The sequence below is a fragment of the Neopelma chrysocephalum genome, unplaced genomic scaffold (assembly GCF_003984885.1).
Source record: "Neopelma chrysocephalum unplaced genomic scaffold, ASM398488v2 Primary Assembly neopelma1_63, whole genome shotgun sequence".
Taxonomy (NCBI): domain Eukaryota; kingdom Metazoa; phylum Chordata; class Aves; order Passeriformes; family Pipridae; genus Neopelma; species Neopelma chrysocephalum.
Window position 1 is genome coordinate 15,803,409 of NW_020897720.1, and position 22,276 is coordinate 15,825,684.

Sequence of the window (22,276 nt, forward strand, 5' to 3'; positions counted from 1 at the left end):
GTGTCTGTGCCCCCCAGCCCTGGGCAGCAGCTCTCTCTCAGGCTGTGCCCCCCAGCCCTGGGCAGTAGCTCTCTCAGGCTGCTTCACCCCAGTTCTGCTGGTTGGACTTCAGAAGACAGGGCTGCCAGTCAGGTTATCAGTCTATGCCTTGAGGAGCCTGATTTCAATTACATTCCTGCTGACTGAAGGCATCACATTGGCCCCAAATACCCAGTACCAGTCTGTTGTCCAGCTCATATTGATTTCAACAGATGAATAGTCTAATAGATGATTGTATCTCCTTTAATATGGATTTAAACTTAAAAATATAATGTTTTTCCTGTGGCAGACAGTACATCCCACCTGGACATACAATTTATTAGAGCACTGGAGCCCCAGTGAATGTTGCAGGTAGTTACTTTCCTAGTTCTTTATTTTTTTCCATGTTATGTTAGTACTCGGGACCTAAAGTCAAATCTCAATCCCAAATTCAAAGCAGTGCTAAACAAAAGGCAGATTCTGCCTTAACAGGAAGATACCATGTCAGCTTTAAGAGCTTTGAGTGCCTCAAGTTCTTAGATTTCCTAAGTAACTTCCAGTGCATCACTTTGTTCATTGACCTTATTATGCAATGAAATAAAATCAGGGTACATTTCTAATTTTCCTTCCTCCCCAGCTCTAAATACTGGCTCTAAATCAGTTAGGCACACCCTCTTCATTAATGTGCCTTATCTCTTGACTATTCAGCCTCCCTTCTTATTTTGTTAGTTGTTATTTTTGTTTGGTTTATCCTGATGATATCATTTTAGTATTTTACTTTTTTCCCTCTTCCTCCTCTTTATAAGAAAAATAAGTATTACTTACTGAGTGGCATCAAAAAGCAAACAGTTAATAGAAATTAACTGCCATTTTAAAGAAGAGAATAATTAATTACCCAACTCTACATTTGCCTTCCTTGTACATCACTTTTCAAAATCAAACGATCATGTGAGTGCAGTACAGCTGGGCAAGTATTCAGGCAACAAGGACATCTCTGAGAGACAGAAAAGCTATATAGGATATGATGAAATTAAACTTTTTGTGGGCTGGACTTGTTTCAGAGCACTGTGACAAAAATTTCTATTTCTGTCCCCTACCCCTTTGTTAAAGGGATGGAACCCTCAGAATATTCAGCTAGAAAACCTCACTAATATTCATTATTGAAGAGTGGCTTTTTTAAGAAATAACTTGTGAGTAAACTCTGGAACAATCAAAATTAAGGAGTTTTGCCAATTCCTTCACAGCTGTACAGAATTCTTCAGTTTTCATAGTCCAGGATTTCGATTTTCAGCTACATAGAATTTCCAAACTGCCACCTTTTACTACACCATTGTATCAGACCTCTGGTGTCTGTGGAATTAATAGTGCTGGTTACATACTTCCTAGAAATTAAAGCAAACATTTGCAATAAGAGCAGTGAAACTACAAAAAAAAGGGCAAGGGAAGCTGGGAGGAGGCAAAAATAAGGTCAGTTGTCAGCCAGAGCCTCTTGGTTCCCTCCATCCCTCGCACGGTGCCCTGGACACTGTAACTGTCCTCACACAGAAACGTTTTCCTTAGGGAACTGCAAATTTGGGATCTTGGGATCACATGCTGAATGGGGTGCTATGGAATTTTGTCCCAGCCAGGTCCAGCTCAACTCTTTTCCATATTCTCAGGTGGATATCTCCTGATGACCCAAAACTGGAAAGTTGTTGTGCATTCCATGAATACTGTCCTGCCATCTAGGAGAATCTCAAATTGCCCCTGGGAATTCCTGCCTGAGGCCAGGGCAGAGCAAAAGGATCCATCACATTCCTTCAGTTCCTCACTGACTCCACAGGAAGAAAGACATTAAGACAGAAAATCCTCAAGTTGTTCTAAATAGAAATTTGGTAGAAAGGAATGAATGTGGTTTTTAACAAACTATCTAATCCCTCAGGTAAGTCACTGCCCATCAGGCAGCTGCCAATGTAATAATTCATGACACTACTTTGGGGGAGCTGGGGATTGAAATATGACATTCTTGCTTTCTTTTGCTTTAACTGACTCACAGAACTGAAACACTTGCAAATTCCATCACAACAAATGTAACAAAGGCTCCCATCCCCTTCACCATCTTAACTTCATTTCTTAATAGTACTTTTCAGCAATCCACAGTGACATGTTGTGGGTGGGCTAGTGGCTCAGAATAACTTTTGCATACCTTCTGATTTAATGAAGAATTTGGAATAGAAGCCTGTAGGAGGGAAAACCCTTTGCTGATACATCATTTGCAGGTCATGCTGTGTATGCCCCCAAATAATTGTAAGATGACAATGTTAGCAGTGCTAAAATTGGGTATAACATTTAGAAAAAATATGCATAAGAGGTTTAGCAGTTTCAGCTTCCAGAATATCATGTGCTTAGCAGTTGATACCAAGAATACAGCAGATAATTTTAAACATAATCTAAAATTGAAATTGAGCTACAAAAAGAACAATCAAGCAACATACTGCTCTAGACATTTGAACAATAATACTATGTTTCCAGCCAACAGAGCAAAATTTTTAATATGTATATGTTCCTCTAAATTTTAAAAGAACTGAGGAACTTAGATATTGACTAGTCAGTTCTGAAGACATGGACTTCATAAAGCACCTAGAATTGATAGACACTTTCTTTGACGAGTATGACAGTATTTTCCATTTTGGAAATTCCTTCCATCACTTTTTGAGTTTTCTAAAAGCCTGTGTACATTATAAAAATACATTATAAAAGTACATTATAAAAATAAATAAAACATAATTAATTAAAATATTTTTCAAAATAAATAAAATTAAATAACAACAAAGCTTAGGTAAGCAACAGAAAAATAAACATATAGTATTTGAAGTGTACAAACAGGAGTAAAGATATGCAGACATACATAATTCAGGATTGTCTGATGTAAAAAAAAAATCTCACTGATAATTTGAGTATATCACTTGTTTTCTTAAATTCATCAAATGTTATGTATTTACAGCATGATACACTTCTTTTCTTTCATTCCTAACCAGGCTGGGAGCATTGCTGCCTTGGGTGCACAACGTTGCCCCAGTAAAGCTGCAATTCCTCCCTCCTGCACTCCTGGCCTAGGAGAGCTCCACTGGCAGACTGTGCCCCTTTGGCTGCTGCCCCTGGCAGTGCCCATCCCACCCACCCTCCCTGAGGGATGCCTGAGCTGAGGGGCTGGCAGCTCTCTGGCCACCGGCAGGAACTGGCAGTTCCTTTGGCTGCCAGGATCACAACTGCCTTTTGAAATGTTAGTGCAGGATGTGTCTGGGGGGTCAGACAGAGAGAAAAGGGGCAACCTAAGTCCAACTCCTGCCTGTGAAAAGAAGGCCAGAATGTTACTCCATGTGTTGCAGTGTGAGGTTTTTTAGTAAGAAACATCTTGAGACTCTGAAATAACTTTTTTCAAAATCAAAAATTCCAGCCTTTCCAGCTCTCTACAAAATATAGAATATAGTGCTCAAAGATCATAAAATGTACATGGATGAAGCTGTAAATATGGTTCCCTGGTTTCCTTCCATCTATGATTAAATCTCACCTGTCAAATTAATAAATAGAACGTATAACTGTAGCAGCTAAAGCCATTTATTTGCAGAAAGTAAAATTCAACCCTCTTGCATCAAAGGAAAACAAATCTGAGCTTGAAATGTCCTTCATAGTCTGAGTTGATGCCATTTCTTAACATACCTATCACTACGAGCGTTAAGAGACCATATATTTTGTGTTTAATTAAAATTAGTCATACAATGATTTACTAAAGATGTCATAATATCAATTGCCTCTTATGTTTCCTTAATATCTTCAATCATATTGAACAAGAAAGGTAATGAGACAGACTTTCCTTACACTCAGTGGCATTTAGATTTAGAGTGAGAAGTGTCTGAATGGGAGGCCTGAGTGAAAGGAATGATGCTGCTGTTTGCTGGCATGAGGACTGGAGAATAGATTTTAGAAAATTCAGATAACACCTGATACCACAATGGTGGTTGACAACTCCAAAAGAAACCAATAAGACCAACTGTATCAGCATATTCACCTTCATTTTCTTCCCATCTGATTAGCAAAAAAAATTATTCACAGTTATTGTCAGAATTGCCTCTGGGAGCAAGGTAATTCCTCACTATCAAATAGAACCACAAAGAAATACATACCACAAGTGATGGAAACATTTAAGAAGCAGGTAAAGAAGGAAGCACACCTCCAGATCAATTTTCTTGCCCCTGGCATAGATGTGCCAAGTACAGAATATTATGTCTTGATTTGTATTCTTAATGGAAAAAAGAAAATTACGTGCTTGTTGTGAAGAACAGCTCATTTAATCATCAAAATTACTTGTAAGTGTCACTTAATAATGCAACCAAACTGATAGAGGAAATGCTGGGTTGATTAGAAGTGGCAAATCTGCATACAGTAACTCCTGCCATGATGTCAGAGCTTTAGGAAGGGGATCCAGCTTGACTTTGAGCTAAAGAGAGCCAGTGTGATCCTATGCACAGCAGGAATACTTGAATGATTGTCTAAGATTCCTATGGCACTTACAGCCTAAGCTGATTTACATTCCTGCTATTTAATTATCTGTATTACAGGAGCACTAAGGACTGAGAACAGAACTGGCACATGTGGTTCATGTATACATCAAGAACTGGTTACTGTTTTCTGAAATCTTACAAGATACTTTGAAAAAATAAAGAAAAACATGCTTTTTAATTGTGTTTACAGACAGGGAAATGAGACATGCGAAGTCTGTGGTAGAAGAGGGAGCACCTAAATTATCTACCTACTTGTACATTATTTCCTGCATCTGCTAGTCTTGAATCAAGCCTGGAAGTAGAACATCTTTCTTTCTATTGATTAATATAATAAACTGGTATTTACTTTCATAGCAAGTAGATGAAGTTCTGTTAATTTTTCTAGTTTTATCTGGTTTAGGCTGGGGATTAGAAACAAAGAGGCTGGTGGCAACACTACAGATCTGTTCTTCCTTAAAACAACATACCCTGATCAAGAACATCACCCAGGGCAATGGTGAGTGAGCCCCTCACTGCAGGAACCCCACTGGGCACTGCTTTGAGGGCTTTTGGAGGTGCCTTAGCTTGAGATCCCCCTTTCACTTCTTTCTTTTTTTTTTTTTTATTTCCCCCTCTTTTCCTGAGGAGAGAGAGGAAGGGTCTTCCCTGTGCTTTTGGCAATTTGTGAATCTAGCTCTTTGTTCCCTTGCTATTGCTTCAAGTATTTAATAATTTAACAAAAAAAAAAAAGGAAACCTTTGGGCTATATGAAGATTTGCACTAATTCACATTTTCTTTTCTGTTAGATAGCCAAACTGAAACTATCACTTTTTTATAGAGTTTTAACAGAACCAATATACAAAGGAATACTCCATTCATTGCTGAAAAAAGGCAAACAAATCTAAAAGGTATAGATGAACAAGAAAAGAAAGTACCGTAAATTATTTAACAGATGAATGTTTTATATTGACTCATGTGTTCCCTTGTATTAATTGTGAATATTTCATGTTAATATTGTTAGACTTGGCTTATAAAGTATTCTGAGGTCTGTAATTCCTACCAACAGGTAGATTTTTTTTTCTTAAAGAATATGACCTGTCATGAAAATTTCTGTACCTGATTTCTATTCCCAATACCCATAAACTGCATATTTATTGAAATTACTAACTTTTTAAAATTGTGATTAATTTAATGTACTTTGAAACATTTTGAAACTTTACATTCTTACCCTCCTGCATAGTATCAGCCATTTGCAAAATAATTTCTAATGGAGTTCATGTGAGAACGGCAAGCAAGCATGGGAAAAAATTGGGTTATTCCTGAGCTGCACTATATCAGTCCAAAATGAAAAATCCTTGTGGTTAATCCATGTCTCCCTGGTTTCCATTATTGAACCTTATTTTCAAAACAGTGGAAAAGAAGCTATTTCTAATAAACCTGAATTATTATCAAGGGAAATAAAAAATATGAGAGTGAAAATAAAGATAAAATGCATGTAGGAATTCAAAAGCAACTAGGGAAGTAAAATGTTATCAGTGCTGTTCTATTAATATCCAAGAATATGCAGACTCAGTACATTAGGCTCACTTTTCTTGCTGGTAGCAGACAGCCTAACCATCAGGTAATACGTACAGAGCTACACACATTTGTTGTCACTGTGTTTACAAATAATTTAACCCATGGTAAATATATTTACAGCCATATGATTTACCTGGAGTCAGTGCAAGCCTACAGGAAAGGAGAAAGGAGTTATTTGGGCATGAGAAGAGACTCAGGACTCCAACAGCTGTCTGATGAATATGCACACAGCAAAAATCTGAAAAGTTTCCAGAAACACAGGGACCAAATCTACTCAGTACTGGAAACCTTCATGGCATCCTTTTGACCCAGCTTTACTGCACCAGTTTTGTTTTGATGTCTGCTCAATCAAGGGGAAGAAACTTAATCAAAACGAAAGACTAGAGTGCATGGCTCCTAAATTAGAAGACATTTTATAAAATTAAATATCATTTTTGTCTCATGATCTGAACAGTCTCTGGCAGTGGAGCACTCCTCTGGAAAAGCAAATGCACCCTCAGTAACTAACACAATTCACACAGTGCCTCTGTGAGACTGCCCAGTGAAAGGCCTCTGTAACTCAGCCCCTGGTGCCTCAGGAACAGAAAGGGACACTGTTCACCTTGCCCTGAGGCTTGGTCAGTGCATGCACAAGTGTCCTTCTGCCTCGGGGAGACCCACACACGCTGCTGGCTCAGCACAACCTGAGCTAAGCTTGCAGGAGCGTTTCAATCACTACCAGTTATATTGAACAGTGTTATTTACAGCTGTCAACTGCTAGGGGGAAACTACTGATCTTCTCTTGACTTCAGTTGGCCCCCTCTACCACTGGCCTAAATAATAATTATTTTGCAATGAAATGAAATTGTCCTTCTTGCATATGAGTCATTACCATTATTATGGCCTTCTAGGAGGTTAGCATCTGTACATAAAAGAACAGTTGAAATATATATATATATAAAATACATATATTTGTCTTAATAATGCTATATCAAGAATAAAATAAAATAAATTCAGCACAAAGACTAATAAATCAGGTCAGATGTGAAAATACATTTCAGTTCTATCAGTCCTATCAGAGCACTGATAAAGAAAAAATATTTCATTGCTAAAGAGTACAGTATTGTCCAACAAAGGGAGAGTGAGTATAGAAAAAAAAGCTTTCCAAAAAGCTGAAGAGAGAAAAAACCTTTGGTTAAGTTTAGGCAGTGAGTTGCATACTTTTAAAGGTTCATTTCCTTCTTTCTTCCTGTGATGCCTCTGATGCAACATAAATCCCCCCAAAAATGAATGATGTTCTTTTTACAGATTCTTGCCTGGCCTTGAGACAATAGAATATTCAGAAAAAAGTTTTAGGGAGTAATTTAGAGTTTATTGCAGAATTAAATTCCAGTAAGCCCAGCAAAGTCCCTGAGTGCATGTGCGAGTGTAGCTCTCACACTGAATTTCCCAGCACGATGCCTTCTGTGAGCAGGCAAGTAGGTCAAGGAAAAGTCTACAAGAAAGATTATGGATACTGTGGAAGACACCTAAAAACTGCCTGAAAATCTGAAAAATCCCGCCCTTACTGTGCTAAGGCTTAGGAACACCAGAGGTTCAGCTGAAGTGAGGCTCTGACTGCACTCTGGTTTTCTGATCTTAGTATAGTGCAGTTGTATTTTATAATGTACTTTATTTTAGTCCTTAATGTATCTCTTAAATGAACCGATGAATTCTATACACTTTATCAAGATAAAGCCCTCTGTCTATGTTTTATCTGAATCATGCTCTTATTCAATGGTTGCCTATGCTTTTAAACAAATATTTCTGGCATAAATGGTAGCGAATCCAGAGGAAATTATTTTTTTTTTCCTGGTACAGGGAAAGCTTCTAAAAGTAGTTTCTTCAGGCAGCTAAATCTGTTAATGATGAGCCTTATTCACAGCACTCATTAAAATCGTGTTATCTTAAGAAATTATGAAATTTAATTATCCATTATCTATTTGAAAATACTTCTTGGAAGATATAAGAGCATGATACTGAACATAATTCAAAACAAAATATAAAATGACATAAATAAATCATTTATGCATTCATTCTCAATTCACAGATGAACATGACCCAGCATAGCTGCACACAGAAGAACTTTCATTCCCATGACATTTTGACTATCATATTGTAAATCACATATTCTTGGAAAGGCAAAGACATCAAAAGGCAAAGGAAAATGGCTATTTATAATGCAGGGGAGCATGACTTTGTTCAAAGTGGTGAATATAATGAAACTATCTGATTTTTGATATGAAATGGGTACAGTCATATAGAGATTTACCGCTGGGTTCTGACCAGCTGTTCAGCTCTTACCTAATTGGAAAGATGCACTGCAGCCAAACCAAATGGGTGAGTGAAAGGTGTTTAACACTTGTACTAAAAATTGTTCTAGACAGGAATAGAGAGAGATGATGTCTTAAATTAGTAAGTAGGAAAACTTTGTTAGGCAATAAATTAGCGAAGAACATCTGACTTCAATACAAAGTTTACAATCTAAAGATGGAACTCGTGTTTTGGGTCTTAATGGGTTCACTAAAGTGCTCAATCATTGGCAGGTAAATGCTTATTTTAGAATTTTTCTTTTCATTTTTCCCTTTCTTCATCCTCTATTCTCATTTATATCTTCAGTGTATTTCTCCAGACTCATAAAAGGATTCAAGGACCTGAAAGGAGCTTTCATTTTACATGTAGGCCCCTACATTTTGATGTGTCCCTTGACCCCAGTCATTCAGCTTCTGTATGACCTTTATGGGGTGTCAGCAGAGACCCCTGACACCCCTGATTCTGCCTGGTTTGGCCATGTGATCAGTTCTCCTCCTGCTCTTCCTAAAAGCCAGCAGAAATAGCACATTTTTTGTTCTGCTCCCAGTCTCCTCCTTGCAAATCCTGCTGGGAAACGGTTTGGAACATGGGTGATGAGTGTTTTCACAATGTCACATATGGGAGATTTCTCCTTTAACATTAAAAAACCTCAGCTTTAACAATTTATTTTATAACAGTTTAAGGCCTCTTCTACCTAAATAAATTGGAATCTGCATTGCATAATTCCAAAAGAATAAATCCTAACAGGTTGGCTAAAGTCAAGTACTTCAAAATACCTCGATATTTTGGATTGCAACTTTCTCAGGCAAAATAGAATGATTAACCACTATCCCAGATCACTTCAGAATCGTTGCATCTCTGGGACTCTTTACACTTTTAGACATGACCTACATTCTTTAATCTTATATATGCAGTTGTGTTCTAATATAATGCCAGCGACAAGTTAAAAATCCCCTGACGATCTGCCCAGGTTCCATTTTATGTAATGACACATAAAAAAGCTTTTGTCTTCTCCCAGCCACTATGTTGAATTATCTTTCTCTGCAAAAAATACACAAGTGAATCTACTCTGTTTTTCTTTTTGCACAATAAAAGTGCTGCTGGAATTCAGCTGGAAGTTTCTTGGTAATGTTATAAGAGTCTGGGTAGTGACCAAGCTCCTAAAGAAAGATTTAGGCACTGGAGAAATCACACATGAAGTGTGGCAGACAGCTTCAAGCCAGAAACTACAGCCACTCCTCTGGAGACACATTGTGGCAGTGTCTCTGAAGGGTATTACTGTGAATTTAATTTGCAAATGAGCTGTGCAGAGCCGATCAGACACAATAATAAACGTGTTCTTTCAAAGAAATACAAAAGACTAAAAAAACCACAGAGACTCATAATTGTTGTAGGTATCCTTGCAATTCCAGCTCAATGAATTAAACAACTTAATGTTGAAATTGGTTCTATTTAGCAGTGTGGTTTTCAGTTTTCATACCTGTACAATACACAAAGAATAACTAAGACTTGGTAAGGCCATTTATTTCATTATCCAGATGAGCTTGGATGAGAGAGTATCAACAGAACACTTCTGCTATTAAAAAGGTTACTATTTACCTTTTTAGTTTTCCTCCTACCACTTTATGTAATATAATATCTAAAAATGTTAACTTAGGCCATCTGTTCTTATTCCTATTTCCAGCCCACTCTCTTTTTTTTTTTTCTCTTTCATTCCCCTAGTTTAACCAATTTTAGCAGTACTGGAGTTTATTCTGTGACATTTTGCTACAGGGAAAATCCATGTTTATTTCCATACAATTTAATAGACCCAATCAAACAATGAATATGCAAATTCTGAAAATAGCAAGACTTTTGAAAAAGAGTTGTGATAAAAGAGAAAACTGGCTATTTATAAATACAGAACTGAAATGTTAGAGAGCAGTTGTAATGAATGTTACAACCCAGAACAAGGATTATAATTAGCCTCTAGATACTACAAAGGAATGTATGAGACACTGCCCAGATCAACAAATAGAATAAAGAAAATATGGTTTAATTACACTAAAAAAATAAAGAATGTATGAGGACAGCACTAGAACTTTGTGAAGTGTTACAGATGAATAGTTTATTCACTGTCTAAAGGAGAACAGAAGTGATGAGAAATATTTGCATATATGGATGGCATTGCAAGTATGAAAAGGGAGAATCTTCTCTTTCAACATTTGCTTTCCATGTTGGTGAGAAGGACAAGGATAAGTGGCCAAAAACGTGGCCTCAACTTGGCTGGCATCACCTTTGGCATCCTGATGCCAAGAATTCCCCAGCTGCTTAAGCAAATTTCTGTCCATACTTTGAAGCAGTGTAAAAGAATCAGGGTTAGAAACGTGATCTGACAGAACCCACCTGAAGATTCAGTTAAACCATCCCTAAACAACATGGAAAGAAGTAACTAAACAAATGTTGTTATGCATAAATAACTCCGGGCAGTCACCTGTCTGTTTAAAAGAGCCCAACTTATTTGTTTTCTCAGCATTTCCTTTCACAGATGCTGCAGAGATTTTTTCTCCTCCTTCTTTCTGCAGGATTGTGACTGCAATGTCCATTAGGGAGGATTATTTTGAGAAACAGTCTCCCCATCTGTTGTCTCTTTTAAACAGTGTTAAGTAGTATTTTGCCTCCCTAGAAAAAACTGTCCACGTGTTCCATTCCTGCTGTGCAGCAGCAGCTGGAATGAACACCTAGGAAATGCAGCTGAATGGAGCAGCTTAAAAGGACAATGTTTAACTGAAAAAATGATGTTACATTCAGAAAGAATATTACACTCATAAAACCAAAGTGTGCACTGTAACCTGTGGCTTAAATCCCTTCATGTCTCAACAATGCACAAGTGCTGGAGTGGCTGCACCTCTCCCCTCCTGGCTACTTCAAAGCCAAACTGGGCAGTAGGGTGAGCATATCTATTTTAAGAGTGGAAAGAAAGAAATGCCACATGGAAAAAAAAAAAAATATTTCAGGGCTAGTTTTAAAAAAAAAAGATAAAATTTTGAATTTTCAATTTCCCATATCTCCACTGAGATCTGTGAAATTTCAGTTTTGAATCCAAACTTGTGATCTTTACCACACCTCTCTGTGTTTTTCCTATAACCTCTAACACAGAGGCCCAGTGGAGAGGGCTCAGAAGGCTGTGCCACAGAAAAGGGTCGTTAATCAAAGCGGGGTAAAAAATAATTCCCTATGAGCACAATTAAGGATTGGAATGAATTGCCCAGAGAGGTTGTGAGAAATCTCTAACCTCGAAACTTTTGTAGACCTGAACAGCAATGTCTGCTTTAAATTGAGTCAGTGCTGGCACTGCTTTTGAGCAGGAGCTGGATGACAGACCTCATGCAGTCCCTTCCTGCCTGTCACTGAGTCCCTGAGTACATCCCAACAATGCACCCAGGCCTCAGGTTTCAGCCTGCTGAGCAGTTACATTTCTCTATGACAGGTTTTTAGAGAGATTTTGTGTTCTCTGTCCCAGTTCTGAAAGCTTTAGAGTGCTGAAAAGACTCATATACTAAATTTCTACAATTTCTAAACTTCCTGTCACTGTATGGTCTCAAAGCAGCTTCTGCAGCTCATTTCATCTATGAAAATGTCACCTAAGAAAAAAATCTGTGGTAGCCAGTTAAGGGTGAAGAAGTGAGGATAAGCCTTCACAGTTTCTTTCAATACCCACTTGAACTCCTAAGTGGAATAAATGGATGCTATAGAACTACATCACTTCTGCACTTGTCCCTTGATGCTTCAGCATTTCAAATGTATTAGGAAGTTCATATTTTGGGGCATTAGGACTCTTGAAAATTTAAAATAGAAAAACATTGAAACAGAAACCTGTTAACATATGCATAAGCTAGGATCTGTCTGCATATGAGATCACACAATCTACAATTCAGCAGAGAAGGGATATTCAGATCTCCTGGTTTGTTGTTATTAGTATATGGGCCATGTCTCTTAGAGGTGCAAAAGAGGACACTATATATGCAAACAGAAAAGAGGAATAAAAGACATGTCTCTTGTAGTCCCAGCAATTTGAAGAGATTTTCAATGCAGTTACAGTTCTGAGTATGTTGTAAGTGATACAAGATCAAAAAACATGAAAAGTAATAAGGCTCAGGTTTTTCTTAGGAATATTTTCCTGACAGTCATTGCTTAGTAGTGAACTTCCATGACAGAAAACTGACTTTAAGAGATGAAAAGAGGCTATGAACCTTATATATCCTTGGAAATCACTTTTTCCCCCTTCATTTTCTTTTGATCTTGTAAGCAATACTCCTAATTTCCCATTACTTTTTCTAAATTTTCTTTTTAACTCATATGCTTGATTTCTCATTACTCTTTATATGTGTGGGTTTCCCCATTTTTTTCTCATCCAAATAATGAAAATTGCATGCCTTTAATTTTGTGGCATCAACTTCTTTCACTGCCCTTTTACCTATTAAATTAATTAATTTCCATCAGTGCTCACAGATAGATATGCCTTTTTATTTTTGTGTTTAAAGGCTTAACTGAACAATTCTCTGTTTAACTTCAGCCTGTTATTTAACTTATGGCACTTACCTATCAGTCATAGAAAGCAACACTGAAGAGACCTCATATGGATATTTGACCTCAGCAAACTGTTCCAGTGCTCTGGGATTCCTACCATGGGAAAATTTTTCTGACTTACCAAAGATAATTAATCTAAGAAGCTGTGATTAATCTCTATCATCCTACAAAACAGAAATACCAACTATTCATGCCTCATTACACCAGTAATTATTTGAAAACTTGTCATAATTCCTCTCAAATTAAACTGCATCTACCCCTTCTTCTCATGTTTCCTTTGACAACATTTTTTGAGGTTTCTGGTCATTCTTTCTAAATGTCCTGGAATTCAACATATTTTTTTCAGATCTGCTTTTATTTTTAAGGTCAAATCCGATTCCCTACCAGGTCCAACCCCTTCCTGCTTCTGGCTGGTGATCCTTATTGAATATAGTAAGGATATTATTCATACTATCATCAAGATCATAAATTACTATATTTAGTAATAAAAAAGTTCAGAATAAACATCTGATGAATAGTACTCAGTACCCAACTGCATTCTAAAAGCAAAACATTCAAAATGACTGAGAAAAATTTTCTAGAACTAGATCATATATCCTTAGTTTTCCCATAAGAATGTCATAGCACAATATTAAAAATCCAGAGTCAAAATGTGTATTCCTGCTAGCACACATAAACTCTTCTCAGGTATCACTTCCAATGTGCATTTGCATCCACTACATGGATCCTTCAAAAGAGAATGGGCTGCCTGCCTTCTGAGTCAAAAAAACATTCTTTATGGCCTTTTACTTCCATTTATGTTTTGGAGGAAGAATCAAACCCCATTTGTAATGATTCTACAGAATGGACATAACATTCCCTTGGAGAGCCTGGCTGGAAGTTTTTCCCAGCAAAGGCTGCCCAGAGCTGGGGACTCTGGATCCATTCCTGATGGAGACATTCCCGCTCTACTCAACCTGCACAAAACCAGTTTTGTGCCCAAATGTCTTCTTACACAAATGGCTGCAAGTCTTTCCTCACATTTACTTTGGAAGGAGATACTGCATTGCTGATGGAAACAGACTTTGAATATTGCAGTCATAGGAAATAATGAGTGATCAAAATAGATCTTAAAATTATGTAAAATACCAAATCTGGCATGGAAATACAGAGCTTTTGCCTCTGTGTTACTGAACACCAATAACAAGTGTGGGTAGAGCCCTTCCCAAATCTTTGTTCACAAAGCCCAGTCAGGATGACTGAACACCAACCAAACTGGAAAACCTACAATGTCTGTCAAATCACATTTTCTATACAAAAGGGATAACAACAATAGAAAAAGTCAACAACACTGGGTCTGACAGGAGTGGCATCATGCTCTGAGTGTTTGCTACAACACAGACCCTGGAGACTGGTGTCTTAAAATATTCACTGATGAACAAATTAAAATCTTGTACTGTTAAATCTCACATTTTTACTTTTAGACCTCACTTTCCTGGTATGAGAGAAAAGCAGAAACAGTAAAAATATCTTTACTGAAAAAAACAGAGATTAAAATTGTGAAAAGTGACATTTTGAGGCTGAACTGCTTTCTGTCAGGTAGCAGCCTTTTCCTGCATTAATGGAAAAGAAGGCTGCACCTCCTCAAGCAGAGCCCTGGACTTAGACAACCCTGATACAGACAGCAGTCAAACACTGAATTCTCATCAAAGTTTGTGAGACTTCGGCTTGGGCTTTATCCTAAGCAGGCATTTCAAGCTGCTTCCTGTGGCCTCTTGTCAGGAATCTGTAGACTTTAGTCTTCAAAAAACATATATCTATTTGTGGAAAAACTCATAAGACACTTCTTTTTGAAAGAACTAATCACTCTTTTAAGATAGCCAAGGCATTTGTAGCGTGCAGAAACCACGTATTTGGTGCTGATGTTGTTCTCGTTGCATTACGGATTGGGGAAAACTAATAAATGAATGAACTGTGTTTTCCTGGTCTATAAGAATTTTTGTTCTTCATGTGGGAATAAAAATAATACTTTAGATGTGCACAGTTTAAATTAACAGCCTCAAGAACACTATTTTTTTTAGCAGGAATAAATAAGAAAAATTCTTAAATTTTTAATTTTCCAAAAGCATAAAACATCATGCTCCTTATAGAAAATTAAAATATTGAATTGAACAACTAAAGAAAAAGGACTCTATTCCTTACTTTATCACTCCCTATACCTTAGTATAGAGTGATAGTGAATGCTTTTAATGGCAAACTGACCATTGGCAGCAGGAAATAACTGATTGTTGATAGCTCTCTGTGATATATACAGTGCCCTAGAACATGAACATATCATTTACAGAACACATTAATCCTGCCAAATGTGAGTATACACAGATGAGAATATATTTGCAATCATACTGGTCCATCAAATGTGCTGTTTCACAGCTGATTTCAAGAAGACCTGTTTGGTTTCATTTCGATACAAATATATTCAAATACCAGAACATAGTTCTTGAAAAGTACCCTTTCTTTGAAAAGTATTCTTTTCTCAAATTTCTACTGTGTCTTTCCCTCTGATATTCAGTGGTGGTTCTGTACACATGGTATTTCTTCCTGTCTCATTGCTAAATAGAGAATATATGCAGTTACAAGTTACATGCAAGTACTGAAAAATAATTTAAAAAAAAAGCATGCAAATAGGTTGAAGTGCCACTGGTCATAACCATATTTATGAACAATAAATCTAACCTCGTCCCACAGTTCATATCATATGAACAGTGTTTCCTTCTTCCTTCATATAAAGATTCCCCCAGAAATGAGCCCACTCTCTTCACCTCAGGACTGAGAGGTGGCCAACAGCAGCACCCTCCTTTCCTCTGCAGCCCAGTGCTGAAGCAGAGTCTGCCTTCCTGGGCTGGTTTCAAAGCCAGTGGTCTTGAACGTAGTGATTTAGCACATGGTGTGTATAGGGGAAAGCTGTAGTTTGAACACAGGGCTTTGATCTCAGCTCTTTACACAAAATAAACTGTATAAAATATTGTGCACAAGAAATCCAGCTGAAGACTAATACATATGAATACATATTAATATATGACTCCTCAAAATCACGCTTGTCTTAAACTCTTGCAGAGTAGAGACTTTTCTTAAGCATTAAAAAAACTATTCAGAAAACAAGCATTATTGTGTTCCTCAGAAAGTATCTTATCTTAGTATAGTGGTTTCTTCACATGTCATGGAACTGGCCCCTCCAGGTAACATTACAGCATGAGAAAGCTCAGTCAGGTCAGTGGCAGGAGGATGGGTTTTGCAGTTTCCTCACAGAGTTTTGTGATAACAGAATCTCAGATATTTACTGCACAAAATAGCATTTGGTGTCTGTTTTTGGCAGGAGCTTGTAAATCTAAGTACAGTGAGAAAGCTCTTAGCCAACAACTTGTTTTCCTTACTGTTCTAGCACAAGATCAAAGCACATAAGCACACAGACTATTTTAGGTTTGTGTTTTGGTTGTAGTTAGGCTACCAGAATTTTTTCTTTTAAGTCAAATACTCAGAAAGTGATTGTTTGGAATGGAACCTGATGATAATCTTTCAAAAAAATATTCTCTTTGCATAAAATCCTGAAATACCTCTGTATACCCATTTTAGGAAAGTCCCAATTTTTTACTGCTAAGCTTTAAAATAATTCATTTTAAAAATAATTTCCCAAGCAGCACAAGATTTTGGCTTTTTAAAAAATACAGCAGGTTGAATCCTCTAGGAAGCTGGCTTTAGTTTGATGGCTTTCTTGAAAGAATTATTATTCTCACCTATTTAGTTTGGTTTTTTTTCTTTTAGTCTGACAGTTTAAGTGAATCATCTTACTTCTAATAGACAAGACTGAAACAATGCTTAAGTCACACCTTTTTGGTTAAATAATAGAACAAACCTTAAGTCCTAATTTGCCATTCTAGGACATCAATATTCTACTCAATGACAGGCAATTTGTCTGACTCCATCCAATATTTACCAGGGAAAGGTAGCAGTGAGACTCAATTTTAAGAAGTGATTATGTTCTAATTAAATAACTACTAATAATTAGATTTAAGTTACATTTGGCAAAATAGAGAGAGATCTATATTTGATACATTATGCACTATACTTTTGAGTTCATTTACTTAGTATTGATATGGATGTATACATTTGGACAGTCACAATAATGTTGTCAGACTTGATTTAAAAAGCTGTCTGAAGGGTCCAGATTTTACACCGATTAAGAAGGCAAGAGTCATCTCCGAACTCTGATTTTAGTCTAGCACTTATTCTAGTGTCCTTTTTGCTCAGTCCACCTCCATACCACTCCTTCACACACTAGCTGTATTTTGAGCACATGGATTAAAAGAAAACTGAGTGTCCGGGTCTTCTAAATGAAAAGTCCCCCCACAGGCCCTTGACTTGGCAGTGAGTGCTCAGACCTGGCAGTTCCTGCTCTAGTACAGAATTTTCTTTATCAGTGAGATAATGAGCTAATAGGAAAACACTCCCCCCATACACAGCCACAAATACATATGTACAGTAATAAATGTACAAAACCATGACCTACCTTTCTTCTAGGAGTTTTTCAAATTCATTTTGAGTTTTTTCCATTTTTTAATATAGATTAGAAGATAGATAGATTATAGATTTTTTAATATAAATTAGAAGATAGGTCATGGGAAAAAATAAGAGATTGTATCAAATCCTAAAATTCCATCAAAGAAATGTTTTATATTGGGTGCTAGTTTTCTCAGGAATTCACTAATTAAGGTTTTTACCCCTGGCTAGAATATGCTAGGAGAATCATGAAGGAAAGCAAAATGTTATCAATGTTATAATACTACTGCTATAAAAATATATTTATATATAGCTTTAAACAAGCTGGTTTTTTAAATATGTGGATTCATGCAGTTCAAAAGAGTTCTGGGTTTTTTGGGTTTTTTTATAACTACGATATATTATTTCAGGATAAAAATAATTTGAAAAAATTAATGTGTTTTTCTAAGCACCAGAACATTACTAGATATGTAATTACTAGTCTTCTAAATCATCACCTCAGAGAATTTAACTACCTATATGTTTCCTTCTTATGTCTTTAAGAAAGCATCCTTAACATGACCCATAATACAGCTCCCTCTACCCAAATCTTACACCATTGGAGAGAGTGAAATTAGCACTTGTGTCTAAAGGAACACAAGGAATTAAAAGATGAAACAGAAAGAACTTCCAGATGGGAACATGTGATAAAAGACAATGTGGCAATACATTGACATTGACATTGTCCTTCTTTTTCACTTTATCCATCTTTTATAACACTTATTTTTGCATTTGCTTGTTCACATATATCTTTTTTCTTCTTTTTTAATGTGTGATTTAATATTTGATAGATAGGAAAAAATTATTTTAGAGTAAAAAAGCCATGTTTTCTTTGAGCTTAAGCATACAGACAACTAGGGAAATCATGGGAGCTGAGAACCCTCTTGTAAGCAACAAGATTTATGCCAAAATATACTAAGATAAATTTATAAACATCTTTCTGGTCTGATAAAGAATGCATGTTTTTAGAACAATCACTTCTGTGTTTAAATATTCTTCACAAGACTTTTTTTACATAAAAAACTTGAAGTTTGTTGTGAAAATACCACATTTGTGCTCAGGGGCAAATTATTATGTTGGACTGGTTTATCACACAAAAGGTGTCAGGAAAACATTTCACACTGGGCAGTGTCCTCATGCAAATTGAGTCCTTTGTGATAATTTATTATGATGGAATTCCAAAACACCAGTGTCTGATCTGAGCTTGTGGGCACAGAAAGCAGAACACTGTGGCTTCAAAGACAACGTGTGTTCAGATAGAAAACAGCCTGTCCCATTTTTGTTTTCTATGGCAGTTCTATCTGCTACAAATAAACAAAGTTGTTCCTGGCGCGGGTTATCAGCATAACCAGAGATTGTAATATTGAAATGCATTAAGCATAAAACCTGGGGTTGCTTTCTCTTTCTTCAGGCTGAGGTTGCAAAGAAATGCAAGGACAATTTTGCATTTCAAAATACTTACAGTCAAAATTAGTATTGCCTGATTATTGGTGGACAAGTTTTACGTACCAAAGTCAAGTATTTTGATATGTAAATGATGTTATCTAGGAGCACTGAAAAACTTGACTTGGCCTCTGTGTGGTCCACTTACTGCATCAGAGGCTGCAGATCCTAACTCCCACTACCTAAGTTGGTGCCTAAATGTCAGTTGCATCCAGCTAAAAAAAATTAAAGTAGATGCATCTGAGATGAAAAATTAATCATAATATGATGATGCAAGTTTTAATATGCAGAACAATCTACAGAATCTTCAGAGTACTCTTGGCTATCAAACCCCACTGACGCCCAATTAACAATGTGAATAGAAGGTACAGCTTATAAAATACCTACAGGAATAATATTATCAATGGTCTCTACCTTAGTGAAATCTGAGCAGTCAAGGATTAGTATTACAGTGTCTAATTCTTTTGACATACCCTCTATGTGGTGTGAATCCTGGAAAAACCTATGAAGATTTGATGTCAGCAGGCTTTTCTTCTACTGCAGATCCCTTGCTTCTCTTAACAAGATTAATGAGCTGAACCTCTGGAGTGAAGGTGCATAACAATTTTGTAGGAAGTCCAGGAACTCTTTTCAGACAAGAAGATTCTGCTAACAGAACAAAATTTCAGTAAATAAAGTGCAGAGTAAAGCTGCTATGCTACAACAGACACAGTTGCTGCAGCTAAGACAATAACTATTTACACAGTTCAAATTCTTAGCTGTCAACAATTTTGATTCCCTCATCAAAATATATACAGCATTTTTATCCTTCAAAGGAATGTGGTGATAACTGATGAGAGAGATTACAGCAGTAAAATCATAAAAATGCCATGTTTACAGGTAATGAAGTGTACCACGAGCAAATGCTGCTATTTGAACATACATACATACATACATATATACATATACAGATATACACCAAGAGAAAGAGAGATTTGGAATATTTTTTATAGCTTTCTATCACTGAAGTGGCTATATTTCACAAGTTGAGGAAATTATTTAATTAAGAATAGGACCACTGATTGGAAATATTAAGAACCAGGTTTGTAACATTAGTTTGCTTGGAAACAGTGATACAGTGACAGTGTAAGATATTGGCTCAATGTATCACAGAACTATCCAAGGGCCAAGATGTATTTCATTCAACTAATAATACTGATCTATTGCTTATTGTTGGGAGTTAAATATCTTGTGTTTGGAAATAGAAAAAAATGGCTGAAGGCTGGATCTATGTTTTTAGAGACTCTGAGACAGCAACTACTGTAACTATCTTTTTCTGATGGATAAATGTCATTTTGAATTTGGACATTGGGAACTACCAGATTGTCCTGGGTATTAAAAGGTTTGAGCAGGATCCAAGTGTCAGATTTGGTTCAGACTTGACGCAGTCCAGAGAGAAATTTTGATGCATTTATTCTATGGGAAACATTTCACTTCCTCTTCATTTAGGGTTTTTTTTTTTTCCAGAATAATTATTTCTTTATTTCTCCCTTGAGTTTTAGAAAGATGGGCTTTGAACTGAAACAGTGTCAGGTCACATCTCCCAGTTTCTGATGATTAACTTTGCCTATTAATCTACCAGTTCATAATCAGCATTGGGGAGGCTTGTTGCTGTCTATATTTGCTGTGATTTAGGCAATAAAAATAGGGGAGGTAAAAAAATTTGTTATTGTTGGTCATGATCCACGTACCTATTTTCAACTGAGGTGCTCTTACTTTGGGAAATCATGAGATTCCTTGAATTTTTTACTTCACTAGTGGTTGCTAAATTGCATTCTGGACAATAGAACTTGGGATTCTGGTTCCAAAATTTGGCAAAGGTCAGCTTTTATGGTCATCTAGTGTTTCCCCTCTGGACAGGAAGTGTTTCCTCTGTCTGATTTTATTAGGGGGAGGGGAGAGAAAAACCTTGCATATTTCCCCTAATCCTATCACACACTAATTCACCTCATTCATACTGACTCCACCAATACTGCTTTCCCCATTTCCTGTGTCACTTAGCAACAACCATCCCTCCCTTTTCCACTCCCCCATCCATCCTTTCATTTTTTTCCTCCTTTGCAATCACGATTTCCAGGCTGTTTAGAAAAATGAGGATGCTCAGCAGCATAGGGCAAGCTTTTCTTTCCAACCTCCTTTTTTATGCCTGCCAAATCCTTCTCGCCTCCAAAATGAAAATCCAGGCTGCCTGCATATGTGTAATCAAAGGTTAAAAAGCACCCCGGCTGACACCACGCATGTGTTAATCTGTGCTGCAGCAGAGTGCATCATTTCCACTTTGACCTCAGAGTTAATCTGCATTCAGGCAGAAGCTCCGTTGCTTTATTCTTTCATTCTTTTTTTTTCTCCATTTACTCTTTCTTGCTCCGTTGGCTTTTCTTGCATGTGTGTCAGTGGTTCCGTAAATGCGTGCATGTGCATGTGCTTCTTTCCTTGACTGTTTTTATTCTGTGAATGTCTGTGATTCTGGCTTTTTGTTTGGGTTTTATTTTTTTCCTTTTCTCCCAATTATATTATTTCCCTAGATTTGGAAGCTGCTGCCTGCTGCCTGAGCTGACGTTTTCTGATTATATCTGCAAAGGGCTTGTGCAGATCTAATTTCTGTCCCCCTGCATATTAATTCCCGCAGCTGGGCGCAATGTCTCATCCCACTGACGGGACCTGGTAGGGAGGGGGGAGAACCACTACCAAAAAAAAATTAAAGAAGGGGACGGATCCATCTGCAACCAAGAGAAAAGGGGGGAAAAAGCTGGGGAGGGGGGGTGGGGGGATTGGAATAGAGATGATTCCTCCAAATCCAACAAGCCTGGGGAGCACTGCATTCTTGAATCCTGCATTTTCTCTCAAAATGATGGTGTGGGCACTCCTGTTCCTCTCTCTCATCCAGTGGTAAGATGTGCTTTCTGATTCTGTTGGGGGGTGGGGGGAAGGAGGGCTGGGGGGTGAAGAATCTGTTTGCAAATTTGCCGATCTGCGGTGAGAATGCCGGAGGTTTGGGTAGTGGCATTGCATTCATCTATCTCCTAGCAGCTCTGATCTTGCAATGTTTTATTTCTCTTACAATTGTCGCTCTGACATGGCCAGCGAGGGGAGCGGCGGGCGTGTATGATGGTGGTACATGCCGGGGTGTTCATAGAATTTGGTGCCATATTAATGAAGCCTTTTATCTTTGAATTAATTGCTTGCTCCAATGCACGGAGTTCTAA

General features: G+C 37.2%; 1 protein-coding gene and 1 long non-coding RNA gene across 4 annotated transcripts in view; one reads left to right on the plus strand and one right to left on the minus strand.

Moving 5' to 3' along the window:
* Positions 1–19,671, minus strand: part of LOC113967394 — a 134,605-nt gene extending 114,934 nt beyond the window's left edge. The window contains exon 1 of the long non-coding RNA XR_003534156.1: positions 19,505–19,671. This is a non-coding gene — a long non-coding RNA (uncharacterized LOC113967394). The remainder of the gene's footprint in view (positions 1–19,504) is intronic.
* A 1,305-nt stretch (positions 19,672–20,976) lies between these two features.
* GABRG2 (gamma-aminobutyric acid type A receptor gamma2 subunit) overlaps positions 20,977–22,276 on the plus strand; it is a 51,814-nt gene continuing 50,514 nt past the window's right edge. Inside the window, exons 1-2 of one of the 3 annotated variants that reach the window (XM_027682945.1) lie at positions 20,984–21,278; positions 21,700–21,959. In XM_027682945.1, coding sequence (XP_027538746.1) covers positions 21,853–21,959 — 107 coding nt within the window. In that variant the 5' untranslated portion in view covers positions 20,984–21,278; positions 21,700–21,852. Of the gene's footprint in view, positions 21,960–22,276 lie in introns of all 3 variants that reach the window. The other 2 variants (XM_027682946.1, XM_027682944.1) reach the window with 2 other exon arrangements.